This window comes from Lipotes vexillifer, unplaced genomic scaffold, assembly GCF_000442215.2.
Source record: "Lipotes vexillifer unplaced genomic scaffold, Lipotes_vexillifer_v1.1 scaffold236, whole genome shotgun sequence".
Taxonomy (NCBI): domain Eukaryota; kingdom Metazoa; phylum Chordata; class Mammalia; order Artiodactyla; family Lipotidae; genus Lipotes; species Lipotes vexillifer.
The window spans coordinates 737,336-755,536 of record NW_006773295.1 but is presented as its reverse complement, the minus strand read 5'-3'; the positions used below and the strand labels follow the sequence as shown (position 1 = coordinate 755,536).

General features: G+C 48.0%; 1 protein-coding gene across 1 annotated transcript; it reads right to left on the bottom strand.

Moving 5' to 3' along the window:
* Positions 1-522: 522 nt before the first annotated feature.
* On the bottom strand, positions 523-9,371 carry MLEC (malectin). Its single transcript, XM_007448198.1, has 5 exons — positions 9,025-9,371; positions 3,066-3,244; positions 2,177-2,353; positions 2,013-2,070; positions 523-841 (listed from the first exon to the last, which is right to left on the bottom strand). Exons 1-5 carry the CDS (start codon positions 9,254-9,256, stop codon positions 612-614), a joined length of 876 nt encoding a protein of 291 aa, XP_007448260.1. The 5' UTR covers positions 9,257-9,371; the 3' UTR covers positions 523-611.
* Between the last annotated feature and the right edge of the window lie 8,830 nt (positions 9,372-18,201).

The following is an 18,201-nucleotide window of genomic DNA, read 5'->3' as shown; positions in this document are numbered from 1 at the left end:
CTTCCGTTTTCATCTTTATCATACAAATTGTACACTTTCACACACACACACACACACACACACACACACACACACACACACACACCACAACACACACACTTTGAATCCCAGGACATCTGAAAACTTATCTGGACATAACTTCAGAACATACCCAACTCCCAGCGCTAGTCTTCTCAGGTAAGAAGATGACATTTCCCTGCTGTTAATTTCTAACCTAAAAAAAGGAACCGTGTCTGCTCTGAGTTCAGAGTCCTTTCCACTGCGTTTATGGATGAAGACCCTGGACCAGGTAGGATCCAGTTTACGCTCTGTACCCTGGAGAGGAAAGAGACGGCTGGGGGCCACCACAAAGAGAGAACTAGGACTGGAGCAGGTCTAGGACCAGGTGGTGGATGAGGGCTGCTCTCTACTCACTCCGCCTCTTTTCATCTCCTTTAATTGTGTGTGTGTGTGTGTGTGTGTGTGTGTGTGTGTGTGTGTGTGTGTGTGTGTGTGTGTGTGTGTTTCATTTGTTTGTTTTTGTTAATCACTGTAAAAAATACAGAAACCCAAACCAACATGTTTGGTTTCTTTCCCACACCCCTCCACCTGTTCAGGATGGTGATTTGTTCTCACAATCGGCAGAGGCAGAAGAGGGTTGGAATGAAGACTCCGAAGGCCACCAGGATGGGAAACATGAGGCTGCTGTTGTCCGAGGCATAGGGGTTGGGCGTGCGGGGGCCCGACTGCACCCGGTTCTTATTGGTCTGTCTTTTGAGATTAGACCCTTCATCGTATTCTTCCTCTTCCTCCTCCTCTTCTTTCTTCTCCAGTCCTGGATGAGGCTGCAGCTTTGGTACGTCTGACACAAGAAGAACACTTTTTAAGTAGGATCCATGGCATTTAAGTGAGGCCCTTAAGGGCAGTAAATGAGTCACAGTAGAGAGACCCTGTGACCTAAGCAGGACCCACAGGAAGGAGCAGAAACAGTTCCCAGCCTAGAGAACAGCATATTGCTGCGCAAACATTTGTCTTCTTTAGATTTGACTAAAACGTAGTAAAAGCCCTGAGCACGGAGAGGTTCACTATCTCCCCTTCCTGTCCTACTTCTTCAGAGCCCAGAAAGAACCAGACTGGACAAGGACAATGACCCGACACCCAAAGATTAACCTTTTCAAACCTCTCCTCCTCCCTCCTACAATCCCACATTCCCTTTTGATTCGCACAGCAATCAAGGAAAAGCTGATCCACAGAGTTGTGGGTTCTCAGCACACACTACCCCTCTGTTCTCTGTCCCCTCCTGAGGGACTCTGGCTACAAATCAGTTTGGTGGCAAGACATCCTCTGGGATGTCAAAACAATAGGATGCGGAAAAAAAAAGGATGCGAGCCTCGGTGCATCCAGGATGAGGTGGGGAAAGGCACAGAGGTGGGATGGGGGAGAAAAGTCACTAAGACAGAAACTTTCTCTGCAAAAATCAGCCTGGGAAAGCTGGAAGCCAGGACCCTCAACCCTGAGAAAGAGAGGTACTCTCAGGCTGGATCCCAAGGACAGAGAGACATTAATAAATGAAGTTTTGCTCAGTGCAGCCCAGCAATGCTGCACTCTCTTGGAGCACACCAAAACACTCGAGGACCCTTCCTTCGGCCTTTTCCTTCTTTCTGCCCCCAGGACACAGATGTCAAAGAAACAGAATAAGAATGAGTTTTAGGCAATTCCAAATGACTACAAGGCTCAGGGCACACCATGGGTAACATTATTAATCCCAATTTACAGTAGGGTTAAAGGATTTTGTCCAAAACCAATCTGCTGATTAATTGGCGGCAGCAAGATATGAACACAGATCTTACTCAGAAGCTTACGGCTAGCACCATGCTACATTTCACCCCTGGCCACCGGACTCTGGGTTCCCCACAATCTGGCTTTAAGTATTAGTGTTTTCAAAACAGCGATCAGCTAAACCATCCCCCCAAGGGCTTCCTCAATCATATCCTTCAGACCACGTCAAAAAGCAGATCAGAAACACAACTTACCATCCACTGTCCCAGCCATGATGTAGAGTGCACAGACTTTGGGATTGTCATAGTATCCCTAGGAAATGCGAAACAGTGGTCAACCCCACACAGCAGCAAACATCCCCCCTGCACCCATTCTTTTGAGCTCGTCCTCAGCTGTGAGGGCAGAGTAGGAGCGTTACCTTGACAAACTCGATGTAGAGTTTCCCTGTGAAGGTGGACACCTCCCCCTGGACACTCAGCTTCCCCTTTCTGATGCTCATCGGGATGATTTCATCATGCGCTGTACTGTGCCCAACGCGATCAAAGATATCCAAGTCCTTCACCACAACATGGCCATTCAATCGCACATCAAATACCTGCCAAGATGAGAAAAGGAGACAATGTCAAAACCACCCGCTTCACACCCCAGTTGGACATCAGGTACCTGCCTGGGCTTCAAGTTCAAAAGTAATTCAAGGAATGACAGGACTGGATATACTCCAGGGTGGCTAGAGTCCTTTACCTGAGCTAAATCAAAGCCATGTTCCTTCACTGTCAAGGTTGCACACTGGCCGTAGGGAACAAAGAATACAAACAAAAAGCTCAACATGGAAAGAAGGAAATTCAGAGGAAGGGACAGGAAAAGAACAGCGCTAAACACAAGAAAGTGCTGACAACCAAGAAGGGAGAGGCTATAGCCAGGAGGGCCTTAAGAGGATTAGTGGCCAAGAACTAGGATTCTGGCGTAGCCTTCTGTCACCAACCCCAAGGCAAGTTCAGTCGTGTAGTAATGGGACACAGCTGGGCAAAAGGAATCCAGCTTTGGGAGTTCCCTGGTGGCCTAGTGGTTAGGATCCTGGCTTTCACCGCCATGCCCGGGTTTGATCCCTGGTCACAGAACTGTGACCCTGCAGGCCGCATGGTACAGCCTTTTAAAAAAAAAAAAAAAAAAAAAAAATCCAGCTTTTCCTCAACGCTCATCTGTTCCTCCCTTCTGGGAACGCGTCTCACACTCTCTGGCCCTTAGCAGAGGGCTATCCGAAAGTGGTAACATCCCACTGGTCAAGCAGGGGCCTGACCAGGCCTCACCTTCTGCTGGGACTGTGCAAAGTAGACCTCGGCAAATTTCAACACCAGTACATAGTCCCCCTCCTCCTTGATGGGCACTTCATAGCCAAAGGTCTCCTCATTGTACCGCTCTGTTTGATACAGGATCTGGTCTTCGGGGTTGGAACGCAGAATTGGCAGTTTCATGCCATAGTCAGAGGCTGGGCACAAAAGACAAAGAGAAACCATGTCAGAGGCAAAACACAAAAGAAGAGTGGAGACCCCAGAACCACCAGAGGCATTTCCAGAGCAATGCTAATAACCCTCCCAGTGGAAGGGGCCACCCCCATTGCACCTGGCTCTCAAGAGACCAGCCACAAAGGCAAGAATCAGATACCCATTACCAAGGAAGAATAAAATGAAAGAAACCAAGTACTAATCACCCCAAGAAGCTCCCATAACCCTCATAGCGGAACTTTTTGAAAGCACGTGAAAATGACTTTTCCCCAACTGTATCCAGAGGGATGGGAAGGGAACAAGTCTAACTCATTACTAGAACAAAGCACTATGCTACAGCTGCTGGGCTCCCTGGTAAAACCAGGGGGATGGCCAGGAACACCGCAAGACAATTAAGTTCAAAGAACGTTGTTTTTTTCTCATTCAGAAAAGCTCAGTCTAAATAAAAAACAGGATATCTGTTAGGAAAGTCATTCTTCATTGTCTTTACTACAAATTAAGATACCAGCTTTGGCTGCTTTTTATAATTATTTCATTCAAAAAGTTCCAAGGCTGGTCAAAAGAAATATGTTCATTAAAAAAAGGATGTGATGGGCTTCCCTGGTGGCGCAGTGGTCGAGAGTCCGCCTGCCGATGCAGGGGACACGGGTTCGTGCCCCGGTCCAGGGAGATCCCACATGCCGCGGAGCAGCTGGGCCCGTGAGCCATGGACGCTGAGCCTGCGCATCCGGAGCCTGTGCTCCGCAACGGGAGAGGCCACAACAGTGAGAGGCCCGCGTACCAAATTAAAAAAAAAAAAAAAAAAAGGATGTGATGCTCTCTAATTTCCTTTGGGTCCAAACACCTTACTTCCCACAGACTCATAGAACTCAACCTCACGCAGGCTCTTGAACTTTCCCCCAGACAAACCGAAAGGAAAACAAGCTCCTACTATATCCCCAGCACCTGACACAGGCCCTGGCACATACGTAGGCAACTCAATATGATTTGCTGAACGAACAAATGGTAACAAAGGAGGTGCCTGCAGAGCAGTCAAGCCATGCACTCCTCTCCACAGGGCCAGAGCCACCCTAGCAGGGAAAGAAAATGTGCCACAGTCCTATTGGCACCTCTGGCCAATAAGATGCCCAGGTCCAGAGAGAGCCACCTTTCCCATTTCAGACAGACAAGGAATAAGGTGGAGTAATGGTAAAAAGATCTTACTTGGGTGGGTATTAGAAGAGCCAAAAACCTCTGTTGCCCTCAGCCTGCCCCCAATCTTAGTAGGAGACGGGTCTGTACATGTTTTTCTTTCCCCCATGTTACAAACTATACCCAGGTCTTTCCTCAAATATAAGATTCCACACTCCGGCCCCAGAGATGGCTAGCTATGCTTTCCAGGGCTCCATCAATCTATTGATACTTTCCAAACCACAGACTTAGCAGTGATTTCAGTACATGGGCCTAGTCTCTCAGAGGAGGAGGAGGAAAAGTCTTGGAATTAAGATTTTAAGACCATCTTCCAATCTCACATGGTGGCTCTGAAGACATCTGGCACCTAGATCCTTTGGGTGACATTTGAGAGCAGTCATCCCAGGGGGCTTTATCTTCTGAAACTCCAAGGGAGAGGATCTTTTATCTCTAAGGGAGGTAAAAGAGTAACTAAAAGATCCAATGGCTAAGGTCAAGCCCTCGGAAAAATAAACAGAAGTGTTAACAGTTCCTGTAAGTGAATGGCAGCCGGGAGATCAGATGGACCGATGAGACAATGAACAGGAAACTCATTGCACTTTTGTCTCCAGACATTTTTTTCTTCCTATTTCTCCTCAAGAAATCAAAGAAGGTGGGGGCTGAGTAGCACTGCAAAGGATGTACTGCCAACTGCCCCAGCTCTGTCCCAGGCTCAGACCACAGACCTGTAAAGATTAAAAGATTGCCAGTCCTCTTCCAACTGAGTCCTAAGAATCTCCCTCTTCCTCAAGGACTGTGATCCTTACAAATGTGCAACGGTCACTAGATTTGCTTTTCAGAGACACAGAAAAGGTTGTGCACGTGTAGAGAATCATTTTCCCCCCCTTCCAGCATGGAAAAAGTGAGAAACTGACGGTAATGTAATCTGTGGCACTCTCAGTCCCAGGGCTATGAAACTCAGCCATGTGAGCAAAAAACTACTTAACAATCTTGGAATTACCTTTAAATATTTTCCCAAGTGGCTTTCCAACGAGATTTGCCACAGGCAAAGTTTTGCCCAAGTCCCAAAAGAGACAATAGCAAGAAGGACTTTTTCTCCGCCCCCCACCCCCAGCCTTTCTGCATTCACAGCTAAGTTTCTCTGAGGTACAGGGTACAAATGCAGCACACCACTGCAGCTGGTACAACATGGTTCAGATAGTTAACCAAAGGAGGGGGACCAAAGGGCCCACACTATGTCCGCAGCTTTTTAGCTCTAGACGGTGGAGTCAGCAGGCTACTTGAAAAATTCAGCCCAGGTTTGAAGGTAAGATGGGCCTGGATTTGAATCCTGGCTCTGCCACCTACTATGTGATGTGGAACAAGTTGTCTTCTCTAGGTGTTTTCTCACCTGGAAAATGGGGTATCACCCACCTAAATTCTCTACCAGTGAACTGCTGCTAGGAGGGCCTGCAAACAAAGTCTGCCCCTTATGTGGCAGTATAGGAAGAGAATTCTAAGCAAATCCCTTGGCCTTAAGCAAATCAGAGGTAGCAGTGTCTCTCTCACACTATCTTTTCAAGCTCTTATCTCCCCAAAGCCAAATCCTTCCCCAGCCAAAAGGAAAGGGTCTTCGTTAGGTCTACAGAATTAGTCATCTGATGGGCTCAGGCCCCTGGCCAGCTTTTTTCCCCTCCAGAGCCACATTCTGCTCCACTTTTAATTCCATGTAAAAGGTCACTGAGCAAAGAAAAAGACAGAGACACTTTAACCTACTCTGGACAGGAGAACTTTCAGACTCGTGTCACTGATTTCAAAAGCATGACAAGTTTTATGAAGGAAAACTGAAGGCTCAAGAGAGGGAAAGCGAATACTTCAAGGTCATACAAATGACTACCGGGCATCCTTCTATGAAGAGGAAATATCTCCTAAAACCAAGCCAAGTTCAATGCCCTCAAGCCAAATAACCAGGTCTTTTCCACCACAGAGTCAAGAGGAACCCAGAAAGAGCAAGTTAAAAAGAACCTGGAATGCAGAGCACGCCAAAATCCCACACAGAGCGCTTCTGAATCACTCTCGGTAGTGGTACCTCCATCTGCTGAAGCACACAGGTTGAAAAAAGCCTTTCCCAGGATGTCAGCATCTTCTATGAGCACTAGCTATCCTCAAGGCAGAAATGAAATTCAATAAACATTATGAAGTGCCTTTGAAAGCAAAAGCCACTGGGTGCCCTGGCCCACTCACGGTTAGGAGAATGCTGAACTACAAAGACACTATAGAGAAACAGCAAGTTCAAAAGCAGGCCAAACTCTTATCTGGATTAACTTGGCAAGAAATACCTGAATTCATTCAACAGAAAAATGGACTTTCCCCGCGTGCTGGAAACAATATCACAGGCACGTGGGAAAGAAAGACGTACAGCTCCTACCGCAATTAGTATAAATAGCTGCAGGAGGCAAGGGTCTCCAAATACCTGGCAACCCTTACCCGAACAGTGCCAGAGAAGGGCAGGCAGAGGGAACCGCTGCACCACCCTTGGTGGTGCTGACTCCTTCGCACAGAAAGAAACTAGAGAGCTGCCTTCTGAGAGAGGAAGATAAATCACTTCTCAGCCCCAGACCTAAAGCCAGCAAAATGCTACTCTCAGGAGCCCTCTAAGTGCAATGTTGCAACTGGCTGGTCCAAGCTACAACAGCCTACAAGCCGACAACCGCCCTCTCCTCTCCATCCACGCCTTAATACTCTTACAATTCATACCCAAATGGACCGCCAGAGTGGAGCAGGGAACCTCCGTTTATGGAGTGGCAGGGTCTGAGACAGGACTCCAGTACACATGAGCTTTGGTAATTTGGTAAGTCGCATACTTTTACCTGCTACAATAAACTCTTCCAAAGGAACTGCGACCATGAGCCAATAACCCAAGGACAGAGAGCCTGGCTGAGTGCTGACCAGACCACAAAAAAAAAAAAACCAAACCCACCGGCACCAGCAAATTAAAAACAGGATTTCTGAATAAGGGGAGTAGCTGGGGACTAAACCTGTGTGGTCTTAGCTCCCTCCTCTGCACAATGGACCAAAGAGGATAATGTAACCTATGTAAAGCCTGGTATCTGTTAAGTGAAAGGAACCATCTGCACACTGTCTCACCATGGCTATCTCTAGAGGCAAAGTCCACAAACGGTCTCCTTCCTCCCTGCCCACACCCATGAAGAAAGAGGAAGGGTCCAGGATGGAGATAGCAATGACCTCCTGCTATTAAGTCTGGCTTTGGCTGCTGTTACAGCTGCTAGAGACCAGGGCCCTGACTCAGCTGAACCCAGGCTACTGAGACCTACATGCCAGGGCTAAATAAATTCCAGAGCTAAACTGAAGACAAACATAGTGCTTCAGAAAACAGCTCTGTGTCCCAACACCCTGACATGTATGGAAGCAATAAACTCCCCAATATAACAAACTCCAGGACACTGCAATTAACTTGGTTGGAAGAACTAAGTTAAACCCTTTAGGAAAGGCAAGAGCCAAATCTGGCATTGTGGAAAAAAGAGTGATAAAGTCTGTCTCCTACTTTTCTGAAGATGGCATATTGCCAATCTGGCAGCCTCTGAACCCAGCATACGGCATAAATCTCCTTCCAACACATGAAGCGACGAACTTCCTTCTTAATCCTGTTTTCCAATCCTACTAACAGAATAAACAGAGTCTAGAGCAGATTTTCCCAAAGAGTGGTCTGCAGATGTCCTACATCAGAAGCCCTGGGTGCAGAAACCTGGGTTTAATCTACAGGTCTGGAATTTGTATTTTTAACCAGCTCCCATGGCAGTTCTTACACTACCTTTGAGAACTGTGCAGCTCTGTCAAAACTACTGTTGCTCAATCAATTAAGTCAAAATCATTTTTCCCATAAGCTGGAATCACACCTCTCAGGACCACTTAGGGCAGGTTCTCCGCACTCGCAAACGGAATATTCAGACCTTACGCTGGCTGACCCAGCTGACACACCACCAGCCCCCTGGGTAGTATGGTTTTGACATAACCGCCCTCTGGAAAGGGCCTGTAGCTTCTACTTTTATGCACACACATGCCCCGCTCCAAAGGGGGTTGCGGGAGGGGGCTACAATCAAACTTTCCTGGCCCATCCTCTTCGAAGACTCCTTTCCATTCTGGCTAAGAATCAAGCCCCGCTCCTGCAGAGAGGGTAAAGAAAGCGGCCCATTTCTGGGTCGGCAGGAATATACCAGAAACTGACTTGAAAGGCGAGCAGAACCTCCGGGTCAGGGACAGCGATAACCGAAAAACCCGTGAGGCCTCAAGGTGGCAATAGGCCGCCCTCGTCTTTACTTTCCTAGCTTGGATGGAGGCGAGGGGTTAAGAAAATGCAGGATGCGAGGTCCAAATATCACTTCTCGCCAACTCTCTGCCTCGACGGCTCTAGGTAGCTTCGAGCCAGTGCCAGGCTCTGGGCTCTGATCGGGTTCCCGAGGAAACCGTAGGAAGAAACTTCGCTCCAGAGACGTGGCCCCAGGGTCGAGGAAGGGGCTCGGGGCCCGCAGCCCTCGGCGCGCTGCGCCGGGCACGGCAGGCCCGGGATCCGGCGGCTCAGCCGAGGGGCTCTCACCTCGGCCCACCCGGCCTTCCAAAGGGTCCTTGCGAAAGTGGATGCCGTGCACGTCCACATGCGCCTCTCCGCCGGCGTTGACGGCCCAAATCACGCTCTCGGGCAGCCCGGCCCCAGCCGAGCCCAGCACGCCGAGCCCCGGTCCCCGGAGCGCCGGCAGCAGCAGCAGCAGCAGCAGCAGCCGTCGCAGGAGCGCCACGGCGGCTCCCTCAACCGCCCGGGCGCCCAGCATGGCGGCCTCCACAGCGGGGGGCAGCCTCCGCCGAGCCTTGTCCTCAGCCCCGCCAGGCCGCCCCGGACTCAGAAAAACAGCGCCACGGGCCGCGGTGCCTCGGCCGCCGGAGACATGTCGCGCTCAGGCCTGCTTCTCAGCCACGGGTGCCACCTCCCACCTCAGGAACAACCTACCCCACCTCCCAGCCCCGGCCACGACCCTGCAGCCAATCAACACCCGGCCCTCATTAACTACCCACCACCCCGCCGGGAGGCGCCCGCCCATTGGCTGCCAGGCGCGGGAAAAGGCGTGGCTACTTCCAGGAGCTGGCCCAACCATCAAGGCACGAGAGGGAGCGCGCGCAGCGTTGGGTTGAAGCGGCGGTTCAGTGCGGAAGTGGCGGGGTGAAGCAACCAGGCGGCCCCGGAATCCCACAGCTGAATAGGAAAGGGGGCCTAGCGGGGAATGTTTAGAATAGGGCGCACTGACACGTCGCCAGCACTTCCGGTGTTCCAGGTTTTGGGGACCGAATAGGCTCCCGAGGGGGCGCTGTCGACTTTCCCGCCCCCTTTCTTTCTCAGGGAGAAGCATGAGCATATGCTCTAGTAGGAGAAGCAATGATCACTCTTCCGACCTGAGACCCGGCCTTTCTCCCCGCGTGAGAAGAGAACCCATCCTCCTCTAGAAAGGCCACAGGCACAGGTTTTCAGGGCAAGGTTCTCACGAAGACAAGATCCCGCCCCCACCCCTTAGCTGGCTTGGGGCTGGTGGTAGCGTCCAGATGGCCGCCCAATCAGAAGGCTCCAACGCAGCGGAAACGCGTGGCTTGGGGGGAGGGGCTCCAGGCTACCCGCATCTCCATGGCGACAGCCTTGGGCAGGCCCCAGCTGTGGAGGGGAGGGGCTGGGGCTTCGCCGGCCCCGGCAAGGACTTGGAGGTACCCAGTATGGAGGTCCAGGCTGTCCCGTACAGGCGTGACCCTAGCTTCCTCCCTGCACTTTGGCAGTTCACCCAGCGCTCTCCTGCCTTGGCGATCCCTGCGCTGTGGTTGCTGCCCGAACTCCCACTTCTCAGAGAAACAGGCCCAGAGAGGGGAGGAGCGTTGCCCAAACGGTCAAACCGCAAGTTTAGGGCGGAGCCAAGGCAAAACTCCATTTATCCATTTGTTCCACATTATTTATCAAGACCCTACTACTAGGGTTGTCAGATTTAGCAGATAAAATACAGGAAGCACAGTTAAATTTGAATTTAATAAATGGGACATACTCATACTAAAAATAATTTATTGCTTGTCTAAAATTCAAATTTAACTGGGCTTTTTTGCATTTTATCTGACAACCCTGCCTACTACCTGCCAGGCAATGAGTTTTGGGCAGCAATGAACAAAACTACCCCCAGGATCTCTCATGAGAATCACAGTCCTGACTCAATTATTTAGTTAGAACAATGAGGAATGCTGTAAAGGAACAAAGTGAGGTACAGAAAAGGAGTATAGGTGGGGAATTTAAATGCACCTGAATTCCTTCCCCAGACCCCAAGAGCAGATTCCCACAGAGACAATTTTTGTAGTATCCTCTACTGGTCCCACTTTTTTCCCCCTGTTTTGCAAGAATCTGGACTTGCTTCCTCCCACAGACTTGTTTCCCCTCCCAAGGCCTCTTTGGGGCCCTGCCCTAGAGTGTCTAATCCTACTTTCCTCTGAAACCTGTCATCTTTGGAGGAACCTGACAAGTCAGAGCTTGAAGAGCCCTCAGTGCAGGGGCGTGGTGCAAATGGGGGAACACAGGCACAAAGAGGTGATGGAGACTTCCTTCCTCCTGGGGAGTTGACCTGTAAAGGCTATGTTCTGGCCATTTACTACTCTGCTTCCAGGAGCTCATGTTTATCCTCAAGGCAGTCTAGTCTAGGAGAAACTATCACAGAAACAATTAAACTTTTGAAAAGGACCCAGAAACCCTAACCTTAAGGCTTCTCCCAGTCTCCTGGATCCTTGGTCACCCCAGGAGGTGAACAAGATAACTGGCTAGCCTCCCTCCCCCAAACTAGGCCCTTCAGAGTCCATGCCTTGCTGGGCTATCCTCGTACCGAGGGGCCTGGCCCCATTTTTGAGATTCAGATGCTTGTCGATTAGGCTACCTGTTAGGTAAAACAAAAGTTCTGATAGCCTGGAGGCGGGATGAGCATGGGATCTGAGTTAGACTTCCTGGGTTCCAAACCCTGCTCCACCATTCACTCACCATGTGGTCTTGGGCAACCTCTTGAGTTTCAAGTTTCCTCAACTGTGACATAATAATAGTTTCTACTTCAAAGGGTAGATGTGAGAATTAGAGAAGGTAATGCAACCATTTGACTCAGCAATTTCACTCCATTTCACCCAAGAGAAATGAAAACATATGTTCACACAGACACTTGTACATGAATGTTCATAGCAGCATTATTCATAATGGCCGAAAAGTAGAAGTAACCCAGATGCCCATCAACTAATAAATGGGTTTTTTAAATGTGGTATATTTATACAATAGACTATTCAGCCAGAAAAAGTAACAAAGTACTGCTACAGACTACAACATGGATGAACCTTGAAAACATTGTACTGAGTGAAAGAAGCCAGAAAAAAAAAGGCCACAAAGTCTATTATTGCATTTATATAAAATGTCCAGAATAGGCAAAGCTATAGAGACAGAAAGTAGCTTAGGGTTTGTCTGGGGCTGGGGGAGCAGGGAGATTGGGGCGTGATAACTAAAGGGTATAGGGTGTCCTTTTGGGGTAATGAAAATATCTAAAATCAATTATGGTATGGTTGCACAATTCTGTGAATATACTAAAAACCACTGATTTGTACATGTTAAATGGATGGACTGCATGGTATGTGAATTATATCTAAATAAAACTGTTACCAAAAAGAAGAGGGAAGAGGAGGAAGAGAAGGGGGTGGGTGGAGGAGGGAGGGGAGAAGGCGATGTACATTAGAATAGAATAGACATTAGAATAGTGGCTGGCACAAGCCAAGCACTCAACCAATCGTTATCCTGGAATGAAAGGGTCCCTGAGTTTTTGCTTTCTGCAATGTAACCCCACCTGCAGTGTGACAGACTGCCAGAGTTAGGCTTTTTTAGGAATGCCCAGAGCTCATGATAAGTATAATCACTGAGGTTGCAGCCTCCTCAAACTCCTTTCTGCTAAAGGACTATGTGCCCCTTGAGGGTGACAATGTCTTCTGTAGACAGCACCCCCTCACCCTGGGGCAGGTGAAATTGGTGGTACCATTTAACAGGGTATTTCCTAACAGAAGAATTGGGCCCTTCAATTCACCAAGCTCTTTCTCTTATCTCATGAGATTCTTACAGTGTTTGAAAGCCCCATAGCCTATTATCCCCATGTATATAACAGAGGAAAAAATCCCGCAGGGATAGGGGCCAGCAGTTTTCAAATGATCGGCGTTGCTCCTGCAGGCAGAAGTTGGTTGCTACAGAATGGGGTCTCATCTGAGAGATTCTGGCTCAGTGGCAGTCTCCTGGGGGCAAGGCGACTGGACTGGGGCAGAGGGAGTCAAGTTTCTAGCAGCTGAGGGGTTATCAGGAGTGGGACTCAGGGCTGGGATGGGAGTGGGGGCAGGACACCAAAGGATTAGGGTTGCAGCTGCCAAGACAGACTGGAGATCCTGACCCCAAGGCAGGATTACATCCAAAGTCCCTGACCTAGGGAATTCCCTGGCAGTCCAGTGGTTAGGACTCCATGCTTCCACTGCAAGGGGCATGGGTTTGATCCCTGGTCAGGGAACTAAGATCGCGTTGTGTGGCCAAAAAAAAAAAAAAAAACAAAGTCACTGACCTAGAGGAGTCCCCAAATAGCCCCAGGCCTGCTCTCAAGGCTGGCCATCCACACGGCAGGGAGTGTGAGCTCTAGGAAAGCAAGGGTGTCAGTTCCCTGGTGGTACTGGGCCCAGGCCATTTCTCTCCAGCCTCCAGTGTCTCCTGCGTGCTGTGGAAGTTCAGCCCCATTTGAGAGCCCAAGGACCCTCAGAGTGGCTGCATCCCCACCTCCTTCAGCTGGGGCTGGTTTTCTCTAAAAATTACTTCAAGTCTTCAGAGGAGCAGAAACTCTCATTCATTGCTGGTGGGAATGGTCAGCCACTTTGGAAAACAGTTTGGCAGCTTCTTACTAAACTCAACATACTCTTACCATGAGATCCAGCCATCAAACTCCTGTGTATTTATCCAAAGGAAGTGAATACCCACGTCCACACAAAAACCTGCACACGGATGTTGACAGCAGCTTTGTTCATAACTGCCAAAACTTGGAGGCAACCAAGATGCCCTTCAGTAGGTGAATGGATAAATAAACTATGGTACATCCAGACAATGGGGTAGTCTAATATTATTCAGTGCTAAAAAAGAAATAAGCTATCAAACCATGAAAAGACAAGGAAGAATCTTAAAAGCATAATACTAAGTGAAAGAAGCCCATCTGAAAAGGCTACATACTGTATGACTCCAACTATATGCAGCAAAACTGTGGAGACACTAAGATCAGTGGTTGCCAGGGGCTATTGCAGGGGGTGGGGGGATGAATAGGTAGAGCACAGAGAATTTCTAGGGCAGTGAAACTACACTGTGTGATATTATAGTGGTGGATACATGTCATTATACTTTTGTCCAAAGCCATAGAATGTACAACACTAAGAGTGAACCTTAGTATAAACTGGACTTTGGGTGATAATGGCATGTCAATGTAGGTTCATCAATTGTAACAAATGTACCACTCTGGTGGGGATGTTGATGGCAGTACAGCTGTGTATGGGTCGGGGGAGTGGGGACGTGAATATGGGAACTCTATGTATTGCTTTCCACTCAGCTTTGCTGTGAACCTAAAACTGCTCTAAAATATAAAGTCCATCTAAAAAAACGGCTACTTCAAACCCTCCAGAACCTTCTCAGCATGGAGGATCTGCCTCCATGGAGTGACAGGAATGGAGATTTGAGGGTCAGACAGAACTGGGTTCAGGTCCTTTCTTAGTGGCTCCCCAGCTCTGTCACTCCTTTTCTCTCTAATCACTTCTCTCCTAAAGTGCAAATAAGATCATCCATCTCATAGTTGTTGCAAGGATTAAATGAGATGGTTTAAAAATGTACCTAAATTATTTTTCTCTGTTTGTGGAAGAAAGATAAATGTTTTGTGGAAAACTCAGAAGAGAATTTTACAAAGAAAAAATTCACCATAATTCCATCCAAAACTGGCATAAGGCATAAACTCAGGCCCTGAGAGAGCAGGTTCTCAAGAACCATTGTTTCCCAGCCATTTGATTCTCACCTCAAGAAGTTGGGAAAATAGAATGTCCCCATTTTGCAGATAAGAAAATGAAGTTCAGAAGGGTTAAGTGAATTGCCCACACAATGAAGAGGCAAAAGCTGTGGCTTTTTTGGCTTTTAATCTACTACTTTTCCTCTGAGACAGGCTACCTATCAGACACAGATTGGTGCAAATCACAGCTCCACCATTAATTGCTGTGTGACTTTGGGTAAATGAAGTCACCTCTCTGAGCCTCAGTTTCCTCATCTGTGAAATGGAGACAGTAATTATACATGCCATGTAGGACTGTAAGAAGTAAAAAGACATGTTTTAAACAAGGAAAATAAGGACATGTTTTAGAAGCTAGCATCATGGGACCCTTGAGCCCAGAGCTAAGTACTCAATAAATATTAGTCATGGGCGTATGGAGGCATGGAACCCTTGATTCAAAGCCTAGCTCAACTTCTTAGAGTTGTGCAGCCTTGGGAAAGTCATTTCTCCTCTTTGGGCCTGTTTCCTCATCTGTAAAATGGAAATAAGACCCACCATGTAGGGGTGTTAGGAGCCCTTAATGGAGTAGGTCTTCAATGCATAGTAGCTGTGAATCATTTAAGAAGAAATAATTATAACATGTGACACTGGTAGTTTGGTAAATAGAAAAGGCCTTGGTGAAATCCTCAGGCTAAGGAGTTGGGAAAAACCTTTCCATCCCAGGGAGGGAAAAGCCAAAGGGTCCCACAGTTCAAAAGTAGAAAATGGAGGAGCTGTTTGGAAGCCCCCAGGGGCAATTTCACCTTGACCCACAAAACTGAAAAGGGGTGTTTCTTCCTATATAGATAAGGATCAGAAGAACAAAGCATGCTATTAATTAAGTCTTGCCTATTTTAAGTTTATGGAATATTTTTCCCCTTTAAAGATAAGCTCACAATAAAAGTTCAAAAGGTAAACACCGAGAAGGGGTGGGGGCCAGCCCTGCCTTCTGCTCAGCTTGCCCTGCCAGCCCTTGGTCTTGGAGGTGGGTGGGTCTGGTCCCAAAGCCAAGTTTCCATGCCTAGGGCCTCTAGTAGTTAGATAGCAGGGGGACCAGAACGACCCAAAGAGTCAGAGAACTAGCCCACGGTGTCTCCTGGTCCTGCCCCAAGTAGGCAACTTGAACCAAGAGAAACCTGGCTGGGTCTCCAATGTCCTGGGAGGGAGAATGGACTTGGCTATTCTTTGCTTCCCCTAGGAGGATATGAGTCACAGGAAAGTTGCCTGGGACAAGGACAGAAAAAAAACAAATGCCTTCCCATCTGGGTGGCCTTGGGCAAGTCACTTCCTTTCTGCATTTCGGTTTCCTCACCTGTAAATGAGGTGGTGAGAACCCTCAGCCGCCCAGGGTTGGGATGAGGATTATATAAAAGCAAATTTCCAAGAGTGCCTTACACAGCCATCGTCAGCACTCCCTGTATATTAGCTGTTCTTATTATCTCCCAGACTCTTCTTATGTTAAGGACACAATTTTTTGGAGTCAGGACCACCAGGGACAGTCTTGGCAAGTCACAACCCCTCTCTGAACCCCAGTTTCCTCATCTGTAAAATAGGGTGGTTGTATAGATGGAGTGAGATGATAAATGAAAGGGACTTAACACATACCCAACAACACCGCATAAATAAATAAAGCAGCTGCTGTATCCTTTCCATTCTCTCCCCTTGACCTGGGCAAATTAGGGAAGCAAGAAGAAATACAATAGCCAGTGCTTGCATGCCAGGTTACTTGTCAGCTGTCCCTTTAGACTTGAACTTTCCACCATGACGGAAATGTACCATATCTGCACATCTAGTACAGCAGCCACCTGCCACACGTGGCTATTGAACTTGTGAGATGTGGCTGGTACGACCAGGGAACTAAATTTTTACTGAATTTGAATTCACTTAAATTTAAATAGCCACATGTGGCGAGTGGCTACCATATTGGATGGTATTACAGATGAGAAAACTGAAGCTTCAGCAACTGACTTAAGGTCCCAGAGATTGTTAATGATTGATCATCAAAGACTAGCATCTAGGTCTGCCCAACTCCCAATCCTTTGTCTGTTTTCTGATTCCATGGCACTGCCTGTGACTTTGAGACCCCTGTAGCACAAGGACATGGTCCCCAAAGATCCAACATTGGAACAGAGTGAGACCTGAGGTCAGGAAGCCACCAGGGATGGGGCCTGGAGCCCTTCCTGCACCCGATGGCAGTGGTCACAGATGGCTGCCACCCTCTGCAGCCCCAGGCTTTTTGTGGATTTTGTTCATTTGCTCAGTAAATAATTGCTGAGTACCTACTAGACACTGGAGATACTGCAATGAACAAGGTAGATGTGGTCTCTGCCAACATGGAACTTACATTCCAGTGAAGGGCAGGGGGCATCAAACGATTAAAAAATATATTGTAATATAATAAATGTATTAGGCCAGAAATTTCATATATGCTCTAAAGAATATAAATGAGATGTGGCAGTGGCTTCCTTCCTTCCTTCAATAGGGAAGCCAAGGAAACATTCAAGCCCAGCCCCAAGAAATGAGAAATATCCAACAGCTACTCAATGAATGCAGGGAAAAGCATTCCAGGCAGAGGGAACAGCATGTGTGAAGGCCCTGAGCCAGGCCCTCTATTAAGCATTATGCATGGATTATTTCTCCACAACCCCCCAGGTATGTGCAATTATTATCATTAATTATGGATAACAAGGCTCAAAGAAGAAGAGGGACTCCCTTAACACCTATATCCCTTAACTTCTCTAAATGGCAGAGATGGGTTACAAAGCAAGTTCATGTTACCACCAAAGCCCATCCCTTGATCATGAAACTCAGCCCCTTTGTCCTCTTTTGAGGAAAGACAGACATCAGTAAGATCATTGGAGCAGGTGGCAGGCACCTCCAGAGGGGTGAAGGGACATTCTGGCCCTGCAGCCTAAGCCACAGGCACAGCCAACAGCATCAGTGCCGCTTTGAAGGACCATACTGTGCAGATCGTCACTCCCTGATCATAGAGCCAGATCCCAGACTTGAGCTGTGATTATCTTGTCACTGTCAATGAGAGGTTCAGCCACAGTTATTAAAGAATGCCAAGGCTTGGCTCTCCCTTCCCCTTTCCTTGAGAGGGGATCACAGAGGCATGAAGACACATGGGAGAAGGGATAGGGACATAGGGAATAACAATGCAATAATCATAAAAATAGCAAAAACCTGTATCAGGCTTACTGTGTGCCAGGCACCATTCCAAGGGCTTCAAGTATACTAGCTTGTTTCGTCTTCAAAACAACCCTGTAACCTCATCCCCATTTTGCAGATGAGGAAACTGAGGCCCAGAGGGTCTTATAACTCACCCAAGATGACATAGCTTATAAGTGGCAGAGCTGAGATTTGAAACCAGGTGGCTGACTCCTGAGTTCACACTTTAAAAGACAAACAACAATAAAAAAAAAAAACCTTTTTATTGTAAAATAAGGCAAACAGAAAAACATACAGAATAAATGTACAACTTAGCGACAGGCAAACACCCTTGTAACTACCACATGGATCAATAAATAGAACTTTGGGAGTTCCCTGGCAGTCCAGTGGTTAGGACTAGGTGTTTTCACTGCCATGGCCCTGGGTGCAATCCCTAGTTGGGGAACTAAGATCCCACAAGCCTACAAGCCGCA

What these genes read in the sequence shown, in the direction of transcription:
- MLEC (XM_007448198.1), bottom strand. Translation starts at nt 9,256, where the DNA reads ATGCTGGGCGCCCGGGCGGTTGAGGGAGCCGCCGTGGCGCTCCTGCGA. An exon ending in GGAAGGCCGGGTGGGCCGAG is followed by an intron (nt 3,245 to 9,024) that starts GTGAGAGCCCCT and finishes TTTTGTGCCCAG; the next exon opens with CCTCTGACTATGGCATGAAA. An exon ending in CATGGCTGGGACAGTGGATG is followed by an intron (nt 842 to 2,012) that starts GTAAGTTGTGTT and finishes TTCTTGTGTCAG; the next exon opens with ACGTACCAAAGCTGCAGCCT.